At 46.7% G+C, this 9,965-nt stretch overlaps 1 protein-coding gene across 1 annotated transcript; it reads left to right on the top strand.

Annotated features, from left to right (window-relative positions):
* Positions 1-351: 351 nt before the first annotated feature.
* LOC142570642 (uncharacterized) lies at positions 352-6,532 on the top strand. Its single transcript, XM_075679002.1, has 3 exons — positions 352-363; positions 898-1,044; positions 5,933-6,532. The coding sequence occupies exons 1-3, from the start codon at positions 352-354 to the stop codon at positions 6,497-6,499; spliced, it is 726 nt and encodes a 241-aa protein (XP_075535117.1). The 3' UTR covers positions 6,500-6,532.
* Positions 6,533-9,965: the final 3,433 nt, after the last annotated feature.

Genomic DNA, 9,965 nt, shown 5'->3' with positions numbered 1-9,965 from the left:
CACCGGAATGAATTGAACTCACGAGCTTGCTCTGAGCAGCACGACGTTACGGCAAATGAGTGGTGGTGGGTGCGTCGAGGATATACCGATTGCGTGATCCAGGAGCACAGATTGTCAACGTCACGACAGTGTAGTTTTGCAAGTCACAAACGCTGAGGGACCAGTGCCCTTACAGAACAAGACGAAATTGCGTGTCACGACTGCGTAACAGGCAGGCTAGCTGTGACTGGCGGGCGTATAAAAGCTAGTTGCCGGCAGGAAAGGTCCAGCAGAAGACATTCGCCATCGCCTCGACGTCGTCTGCTGCTCAACACCTACTGTGATATTTCCCGGGCTTTCCCAACAGCCGCAATGTTTCCGACGGTGAGAGACTAGCTTTTACAACGATCTCGTTTCGCAAAATGATAAAGTCACCGAATAACTGTCGCTGAATGCTCTCCCGAGTGACTGGCCTTTCTTTAATATTCTCTGTTGGATGAGTGTGTCAGCGGAAGGATAATCGCACTTTGATATAAAGGCACTTCTCATTGAAAGCATTCAGTTAAATATATATTACGTTTTCACTTCTACCTGAAAACAGCACCTACTATGTGCATTAGATAGATATCGTTTACAAAAGGAAAAAGTTCCGTAACCGTTTCTTATGCCTCGGAAATATAAAAGCTTGTTTTTGATAGGTTACCTCTTTCGTGAGAGATCTGATTCAAGGGAGCAATATTAGTGAATTATCCACTCCGGGGTGCCAGCTACGCGTCCCTGACAGCTGTGTGGCCTCTCCTTGAAAGGGATAAATCACGCCCGTTGATTGTAGTATCAAAGGCTCGTATGGTATAAACTCGTATTCAGACGTTTCACTGTAGCTTCGAGCAAAAGCTGTGGTGTTTCCGGTAATTACAGGTGCAGGTGCTGTTCGCCCTCTTCGCCGTAGAAAGCTATGCTCTACACCACCACCAACTGGCACCACCAGGATACGGAGGCCCAGGCTTTGGTGGATATCCTACCCCTGCTGCGACACAATACCGAGGATACGATGCTTACCCTTCTGTGAGTATGTCGTGTGTAGTCTTCGTAACAGCATAATGTCCGAAGTGTCTGTTACAAGGTCAGAAGAATCTTCGTGGATGTAGGTATCTACATGTAAAGTTCGATTTAAAATTGAAATATGTATTAAAATGATCGGTACTGTCCCTAGACTACAACTAGTGGACAAACTCCTGCTTCAGTGTATTGCCGTGTGAATGTTGAGGATAATTCCACTTGGACAGTGCATAGGGCTCACGTTGCGCAGAGTAAAGACTATTTCAGCAACACAGAGGCATGATACATATGAAGAGTGGGCCTTAATTGTTTCATCATTCTTGGGCTGATTTTTAAACAAAATATGTTATGTATAAAATTCAAGGCCATTCTCCCCTGCGAAGGTGGATGAGGAGAGTAGCTGTAAACATGGTGGTAGGAAATGTTCGCAGTAACCGATAGGTCATTTTGAAAGCATAATTGGCCACACACACACAACTGAAGCAAAACGTTTCGTCCACAAAGACTCGGCGGAATCGTGCATCTGCACCACGGTATCAGCCTTCCGAGCGTGGTGCCTCCGTCGTTGAGTCGCATTAATTGCTTTGCGATCTAGGAGGCTTCCCACTCTAGGCGCCGCTTACGGGCACCTTCCTCGGCAGGCTCCTCGCTGGTTCGTGCCGCCCGCCGCTTTCGCTCGCGTCCGCGGTCCCGAAGTTGAGCCTCGTGAGCAGCTTATTGTTCCGCAGCACACACTACACGCGGCCTCTCCATACGAGCGCAACACACTGCCTTTTATGTTCTTTACAAAGGCGCGGAAATGCAGCCGATTACTCGTTGGCAACCATCTGTCACACTGAATGATCGATGCAGGCTACAGCCATTGCGCTCCCTCGGCGCAGCCAAACCGAGCAGCTGGCTAAGTCCGGAGCTGGGGTGGCTGCCAAACCAACACTACGTTCACGCTTCGCGACATCTCGAGTGTTATCAATCACCATAAAAGCTTTCTTGAACCGCAGTCTGTCACACGCCGCACAACCGAATTCTAAATGCCTATTCAGAAAGTCCCTCTGATATTTCGCATACGCACGCTTTTGTTCGTCCACTTTACTAGCGTGGTACCTGCGCCGCTTCACCGCAATCTCCGTTTCGCGGCACACGTTGTCGTATCGAGCCCGCCACATACGGGCAGCCTCGTAGGCACGGTCTTCGCTGCTACTCGCTGCCCGTTTCTCAGCTTTCCTCTTGCCATGCCAGGTGTCACGTGAAGACCCCCCCCCCCAACAAAGAAAGACACCAAAGAAAACACAGGGTACATTACTTGTGCTTACCAATTGAATTAAAGAAATTATAAATTAATGGCAATGAACATGGATGAAAAAACAACTTGCAGCAGGTGAGGAGCGATCCCACGTCTTCGCATTACGCGTGCGATGCTCTTGCGTAATGCGAAACACCTTGCCTAATGCGAAGACGTGAAATCGTTCCCAACCTGCGGCAAGTTGTTTTTGATCCACTTTCATGGCCACTAATTTATGATTTCTTTAGTTCAAATGGTAAGTAGAAGTAACTTTCCCAATGCTTCCTTCGGTGTCCTTGTTTGTTGGACTCTCATGATATGATTAATAAAGATCGAGCCCCTCGGTTAACTGTGTCTCTTCTCGTAGGCCAGGTGTGAGCACAAGTCTTACTGTTTTGCTCCGCCTCTTCACAGATGGCGGCGTTGTGTTGTATTGGGTGGTTTCTTAGTTTCCTCTTGCTACGCCAGGTGTCAGAACATGCCTCACTAATTTGCTTTGCCTCCTCATAGAGGGCGTGAGAGTCTTGAGGCATGTAAAGCCCCTTGATAATTTGAAAGTAGCAACACTCTCCTCCTCACGGCGCTTTCCTCCTCGATTCTTCTCACCCGCCGGCTGCGCACGGCACGCTATTCCTCCTGGGCTCCCGCGGACGGGCCGCAGAATTCTATAGAGGCGTGTTCTTTTGGGCAAGTTGTGCGCCCCACTGGGGTTCAAAATTTTGAGAAATGCTAATAACAGCATCGACAATGCTGAAGGCAACGTTTATGAGGAGGTTGGTTTTTTTCTTAAAGCCGTATGAACGGGGTATACCGATGTAAAGGGAGCTTTGGGGCGAGTTCTATGCTCCATAAAATTTTTCTGCCACATGATCAGATGCTTTACTTCGTGCGTCTGATCTAGTATTGCTTGTGACACATCCCTTTGTGCATGGTTTATTAAGCGAAAGCCTTAGACCTCTGTTTCAAGGCCCCGTTGTGAGCTACAGAAAATATTACGTGACCGAAGAAAGGCGGGAAGCGAACCAAAGCATGTGCAGCCGCGCATAGGAGATGATTAATGATTAGCAAAGTAATGATGATTAGTGATTGGATTAAGATGAATTCGGGTGTATTAAGGAGCGTTAAGGTGGATTAAAGTTGATGGAAGTGGATTAAGGTGCATAAAGGAGGACAAAGTTGGATTAAGGTCGATGAAGGTTGATTAGGGTGGATGAAGGTGCGTTGACGTGCATTAAGGACGATTATAGTGGATTAGGGTGGATTAAAGTGCATGAAGAAGGATGAGGGTGGATTAAGAAGGATTAAGGTGCATTAAGGATTATGGTGGGCTAAAGTGAATGAAGGAGGATAAGGGTAGATTAAGGAGGATTAGGGTGGACTAAGGTAAATGAATGTGGATTAAGGTGAATTAAGGACGATTGTAGTGTATTAGGGTGGATTAAAGTGAATGAGGAAGCAGTAGGGTCGATTAAGGAGGATTAAAGTGCATTGAAGAGGGTTAGAGTACATTAATGTCGATGAAGGTGGATTAGGGTGCATTAAGGAGGACTGTCGTGGATTAAGGTGGATTAAAGTGAATTAAGGAGGATTAAGGTCGATGAATGTGGATTCAGTGGATTAATTTGCATTAGGAGGATTGTGCTAGTCTAATCGGTCTTAATACTCAATGAAACCTAATTCACCTTAGTCCACCCTAATCCACCTTAATGCTCCTTCATCCACCATAATCCAGCTTAGTACTCCCAATCCACCTTAGTACAACCTAATCAACGTACATCGTCCCTAATGCACCTTAGCCTACCATATACGGTCTTAATTCTCTTTATCAATCCGCATCCATCATAATCCGCCTTAATCCTCCATCCACCTTAATCCTTATTCATACACCTTAATCCAACGTTATCCTGCCTAATAGTCCCAATCTACCTTAATACACCCTAATCCACCTCTATCAAGCCTAATCCAGCTCCATGGTCCCTAATCCACCTTAATCTACACTAATCCAGCCTAATGGGTCTTAATCCCGCTTTATCAACCCTAATTTACCTTAATCCACATGAATGGACCTTAATCTTACTTTATCCACCTTAATCCTCCCTAATCCTAGTTCATGCACCCTTTCCACCCTAATCGGTCCTAATACCCTTTCACCAACCCTTCACCGTAATCCACCATAATCCGCCTTAATCCTCCTCCACCCACCTTAATCTTTATTCATGCATCTTAATCCTTCTTAACGCACTCTAATCCACCTTAATCTTCTTTAATACATTCTAATCACATTAATCCTGCCTAATCCACCTTATGTCAATCACTAATGATTCATTAATTGGGTAATCATTCTCTTATACAGGGGTGGACGTGATTTGGGTCACCTCTGGCCTTCCTTGGGCCACGTGATACTTCCAGTTTACAACGCGACCTTGAAATATAGAGATCTAAAGGCTTTCGGCTTAAAACTAAAGAAACAACTCAATGTTGACTAGCTAACGCTTATCACCTGCCATATACGGGTATATTTGCCACTAATTTTTTCAGGGCGCAAAGCAGTATCTATAATGCTGGACTTCCGACTGAATAACAACAGTTAGCGACGTGCGAGGGGAATATTAAGCATACTGAGGACAACCGCAACTAAAGCGCTGGTGAGCAGGCTGGAAGAACGAAAAAAACAATGCAGCATTACGGGATGCTGTGCTACGAGCTCTAAGAAAGACGCCTCAGCTCGCAAATAACGCTGTTCTTTGTCGAAATAAAGTTCTTTCGGCCAATGTCACGCAGCCACTGCTTCCTGCGCAAGCGGTCACGCTTTCCTTGTGGTATCATAAAAATGGCATAGCCATCTTGAGACTTCTTGCTGCAGTTATATGCGCAACAGCCCGGCATAGCGCTAGCACAGAGAGCAGGAAACACGGCGTACAACGTTCGCTACGCCGAGCTAAAGCGCCGAGCCAGCCGTGCTCAGGAGGAAAATGGCGCGAACGAAAAAGAAAAACGCAAGCAAAACCTAAGATACGCGCGTTTCCAAGGGCAACGGCAGGGAGACCAATCGGCGTGCAGAAAAAACGGGGGAAAAACTGGTTACCGCGGGGGGAACGCACAAGGGGCGAGGAGGAGGCGAGGAGGTCGCGCGGCGGCGGCAGAGTTCAAAGAGTGTCGTTATTTTCAAATTATCAAGGGACTTTAGAGGCACGCACATTATATATGGGAGTGTAAAGAAATACAGCTCCGCTGTAAAATGTAAAAGCACTGAGCTTCCTAATTCACTCTCCATCAAAAAAAAAGAGAAACGACATAGTCAAGGGACCAAACCTGTTATCTTCCGAAGGTACTTTCATTATTTGTACCTTTTTTTTACATTCTATAGTTACCTATGACATCCATAGGCCTTTCAATAAGGGTCAAGGCACTTTTATTCCTTTTTTGTTATTTTAATGACGCAAGAATTTTGATTATATCAGCCGTCTCTAATAACAAACAACATATTTTATCATTTCAGACCTTCACTTGCCAGTGCAGATTTGCCAGCTGTATTTGTGCCTGCTTTTATGATGGCGAGCTGCTAATATGCAAAACTAATGAAGGCAGAATCCTCGTATTTTGATTCTGTTGCAGCCACCTGAACCATACAGCTTCGGCTACGACAATGCGGACGAGTACGGCAACCGGCAGTTCCGGAGCGAGCAGGGTGACGCCAACAATGTGAAAACGGGTTCCTACGGCTACCGCGACGTGAATGGCCTCTACCGGCAAGTGAACTACGTTGCCGATGCGTACGGTTTCCGGGCCACCGTAGACACTAACGAGCCGGGCACTGCACCTGGCGCCAGCGCCGACGCGGTCTTCAATGCTGCACCAGTCGTCCCTCCGGTTCCTTCAGGAGCTTCCCAGAGCGGAACAGCTACAGACTATGCCACTAGGTCGGCGGTACCTTACAATTCTGGCACCTTCGGTGGTTACGGAGGGTACGGATACAACCCCTACGCAGGCGATGCTGGCACCTACAGTAACGCCCTGCACGATCGTCAGGGGTATGGTACAAGCGGATACGCTTATGGCGACCAATCACCCTACGGCTACGGTGCCGCGGGCTACGGCACAAGATATTCTCCGGGTGCCGATGGTGTTCCTGCTGGATACGGTAGCTGGCCTTCCGCTCATCACGGATACCACCGTCGTTAGCAATCTATTTTTAGAATGATGTGGAAGAATCAGGATGCGTACCGGTACTTTCACAAGACTAAGTAAAACTATATGGTCACATGTTGTGATCCATTTGTGTTGCAAAACTATTTGTGCCCTGTCATCAAAGGGACGTGCATGAGCAACTAGGCCACCTGTTCGTCCTACATAAAAATGTTTGCCGAAGTATATACGCACGACCATCGTCATAAACTGAGCACTCTGACTCTCTAATGAATCTAGGTAGTGAAATCCTCCTGCCTTTAAAAAATAGAGTACACGTCATTGTACTTATTCCTTCAAATTTCTCGAACTTTCGTATGTTTCGGGATGGCACTTTTTTGAAATAGGACGAAGGATGCTGAATAACTGAGAGAGAGATATTAACTTTGTTGTTCGAGTAGCTCATTGTCCGAGCCATTGTCGCTTGTGCACAGAGAGGTGTTCCTTAGAGTCAGCGAAATGCCCTGAATGTGTTGCATAAGGAGGCTCCAGAGCATAGGGCAGTGGTCCAACTGTGGTTGAGTGGTCCAATTGAACCATTATTGGGGAAAGAAATGGGGCAGAAGAATAGGTCGGGGAAAATAGAAAATACGGTGAACATTTACCTTGAGCGATATAGCCACCATGTACATGGCAAGTCGGGTGACACCGTCGGCGCTGCACAAGTTGTGCCAATGCATCGTTGGCCAATATGAGTTTTCGTGGTTGGCGGACGAAACTAAAAATTTCAATAATCGCACAGAACATGCACAATTTGCGCTGTATGATAGGGAACAAGCTATCGAAAGAAAGGTTAATGTAAGACTGCACGTGGAAAAACGCGTTTGCAAAAGAATACAGAGGAAGCATACACACGCATTGCTACTTCCATTTACTTAGTTATTCATCTATGTACGCGTGTCTTCTTAAGTTCTCGCAAATGATACTTTCACAAAACGTGAATGTATTCAACATAGCTAACTGCAGCTTCTGCATTTTAACTGCATTTCGTTCTTCCTTACTTTAGAGCTTCAGTTGTCGTATGGCGGTGCTGTGCACTTCTCAGCTACGAAAAGCGTCTTCCTAAAACCGTTAATGTTCCAATTACACCGAGGAAGCTTTTCTACAGGAAGCTCTACACAGAAAATGACTATTTAGCTGATATTTTACTATATCTTTCCTCAGCCAGAGATGTGACGAAGTGGGAAAGGGCCACAGTAGAAGTTGCGTAGAAATATAAAAGAGAAACATGCAGTCAAATTTGAAATGGCGTGTTCAGTAAAATTTTCACTACAAAAAAAAATGTTAACTATTTTTCAACCTAATGCGTCATAACACGAAAGTTAAACGTGTATTGAAAGGTGCAGTGGCCGTTTTGTTTCACATTCACAAATTCAAGTTCCTAAATACAGTCTTTCATTAGTTACGGTTTCGGTCGAAGGGCGAAATAATTATAGCGATCACAAGCAAGAGAGGCACGTGATTGCCGCACAGCGTAAGCAGAGCGCCGTAGACGCCGTAGATATATCCGACGCGATGGTCAGCGCGTATTCGACGAAACTGCGGTGTTAGGGCTTCGGTGGCATTGCGGACGCGCGCCCATGTCAAAGGTGAGCAGACGCCCGTTCTACGAGCGCTCTCATCGAATGCCATCTCCGGATTGACGGTGAGCGTGCGGTTAAAGGGCCCCTCATCAGGCCACACAGCAAATTGCGGGTATACACTGGAGGTTGTTATGTTCCCTCTAGGGATTGTTCTGTCGCCAGAATTTTCCAAATTGGTTCATTAGTAGCCGAGATAGAAATATTTCAGTGTCGAGAACCGATGATTTCCGGAGGCGAGGGCCACTGTCGAGACGCTCTCTCCACTTGCCCCGTCTAGCCTCCGCAAGCGAAATTCCTTCGCTGTGTTCTCCCATACCGGAGCTCGAGAATCGCGTGACGCCAACGTCACGGGCCCCGCATTCTTTCTTTTTTTTCTCGCTTTTTTGCTGCGCGGCGGACTTCCGCTGAAGGCATTGAGCGCGAGCTGTTGCATTTGTCTCGTTTCGCGCAGCACACGATTTTTCACGCTTTGCACGAGAACATCTGACTAGCGGTAGTCAGTGCTACGCGAATATACTGAGGCAGAGACAAGCTGTTCATGGAACTCGCGCGCTGGAAGGCGACACAAAATTACATACTTTCGTTGTCTGCGCACGCGACTGCACGATGTGGGAATAAGCAGGCAAAACAAAAGTACATCTCTCTTGCTGCGGTGCAATGTAACATAAGCCACTTGGTTGGTGTGTTTTATTATTTCTCTAAACCTTAATTCCTCTATTGAAGCAACATATTATACAAACAACAGATGTTGCCTTGAATAATTTTTGAAGTTATTTTCACTTCGAGCGACGTTAACGCAGTGCGATATGCGTAGGCGCACTCATGCGATATACGTCGATTCTCCGGCTGGGAGCGCGTAGCCCGTGAGGAGAAGGGCAAACGGCTTTCGGTTTGAAATTTCAGCTCTTTCCACGGCGCGTAGCAATGTAATACTTAGCGGATACGACCGCTAGAACGCATTATACCGTGGAACGCACCGTGGTTGTAAGCTCGAAATGGCCTGACCTGATGAGGAGCCCTTTAAAAGCGAGCGACCAGCAGGGGCGGTGGGGGCGACGTTTTCCTTCACCTCCTTTTCCTAACGGCTCCTATCGAGTCCCCTCCTCCCCACTTCTGCCCTTCACGAGAGACGCGTACAAAACGGCAAAGTGGCGCTTTCTCTCAGGGATATGGCAGAAACTTTCCGTGATCATGATGGCATTACGTACGTAGAGCGCACCAATTTTACCATGGAGCCCGGCATAAAACAGTTTTGTGTTTAAATGATGTTGATGCAGCTGAGCGAGGTGCAACGCAATCACAGGTCGCAACGCGTGAACTCTATTCCCGAAACACTACAGCAAAGTCTTGTAAAATAAAGAAACAGCGCTGTATCAAGAAACGCCAAGAAGCGCTCGTTTCACCGGCCAGTGATACCGACGACACTCTCCAGAGAGGGCTATCACGAGAGGCACAAGCTTTTTCAGCCATCGTCAAAGCAGCATGCGCCATGATGACCACATTATCGCCATATGGAAGGGGCGACGGCAACAGAATGACCACGATCGGCCTCAATGACCTCCCCAAGTGAAAGAAGGTGACTCCAAGTTCCGAACGGTTCAAGACATTCCAGAAGTGCCAGCCGAAAGCGATGACCTCCTTCGAAAACTAGGTGCGACAGCGGGATAACAAAAATCTAATACGAAGCTTCGCATTTAGTGCTTCCATAGTGAAACATTCATACGGCTATCTCGCTTCCCTTTCCCCGCCGTCAGAAGTATGACTCGAGCTAATATATAAACATAATAGTCCCTCTCATAAGTATAATACGTAATATAATATAACAATATATTATATAATGATGTTTCTGCATGTACCAACTTCATCCTGACTCATCTGCT

The sequence above is a fragment of the Dermacentor variabilis genome, chromosome 2, assembly GCF_050947875.1.
Source record: "Dermacentor variabilis isolate Ectoservices chromosome 2, ASM5094787v1, whole genome shotgun sequence".
NCBI classification, from domain to species: domain Eukaryota; kingdom Metazoa; phylum Arthropoda; class Arachnida; order Ixodida; family Ixodidae; genus Dermacentor; species Dermacentor variabilis.
The sequence above is the reverse complement of the archived record's forward strand: the minus strand, read 5'-3'. Positions and strand labels throughout refer to the sequence as shown.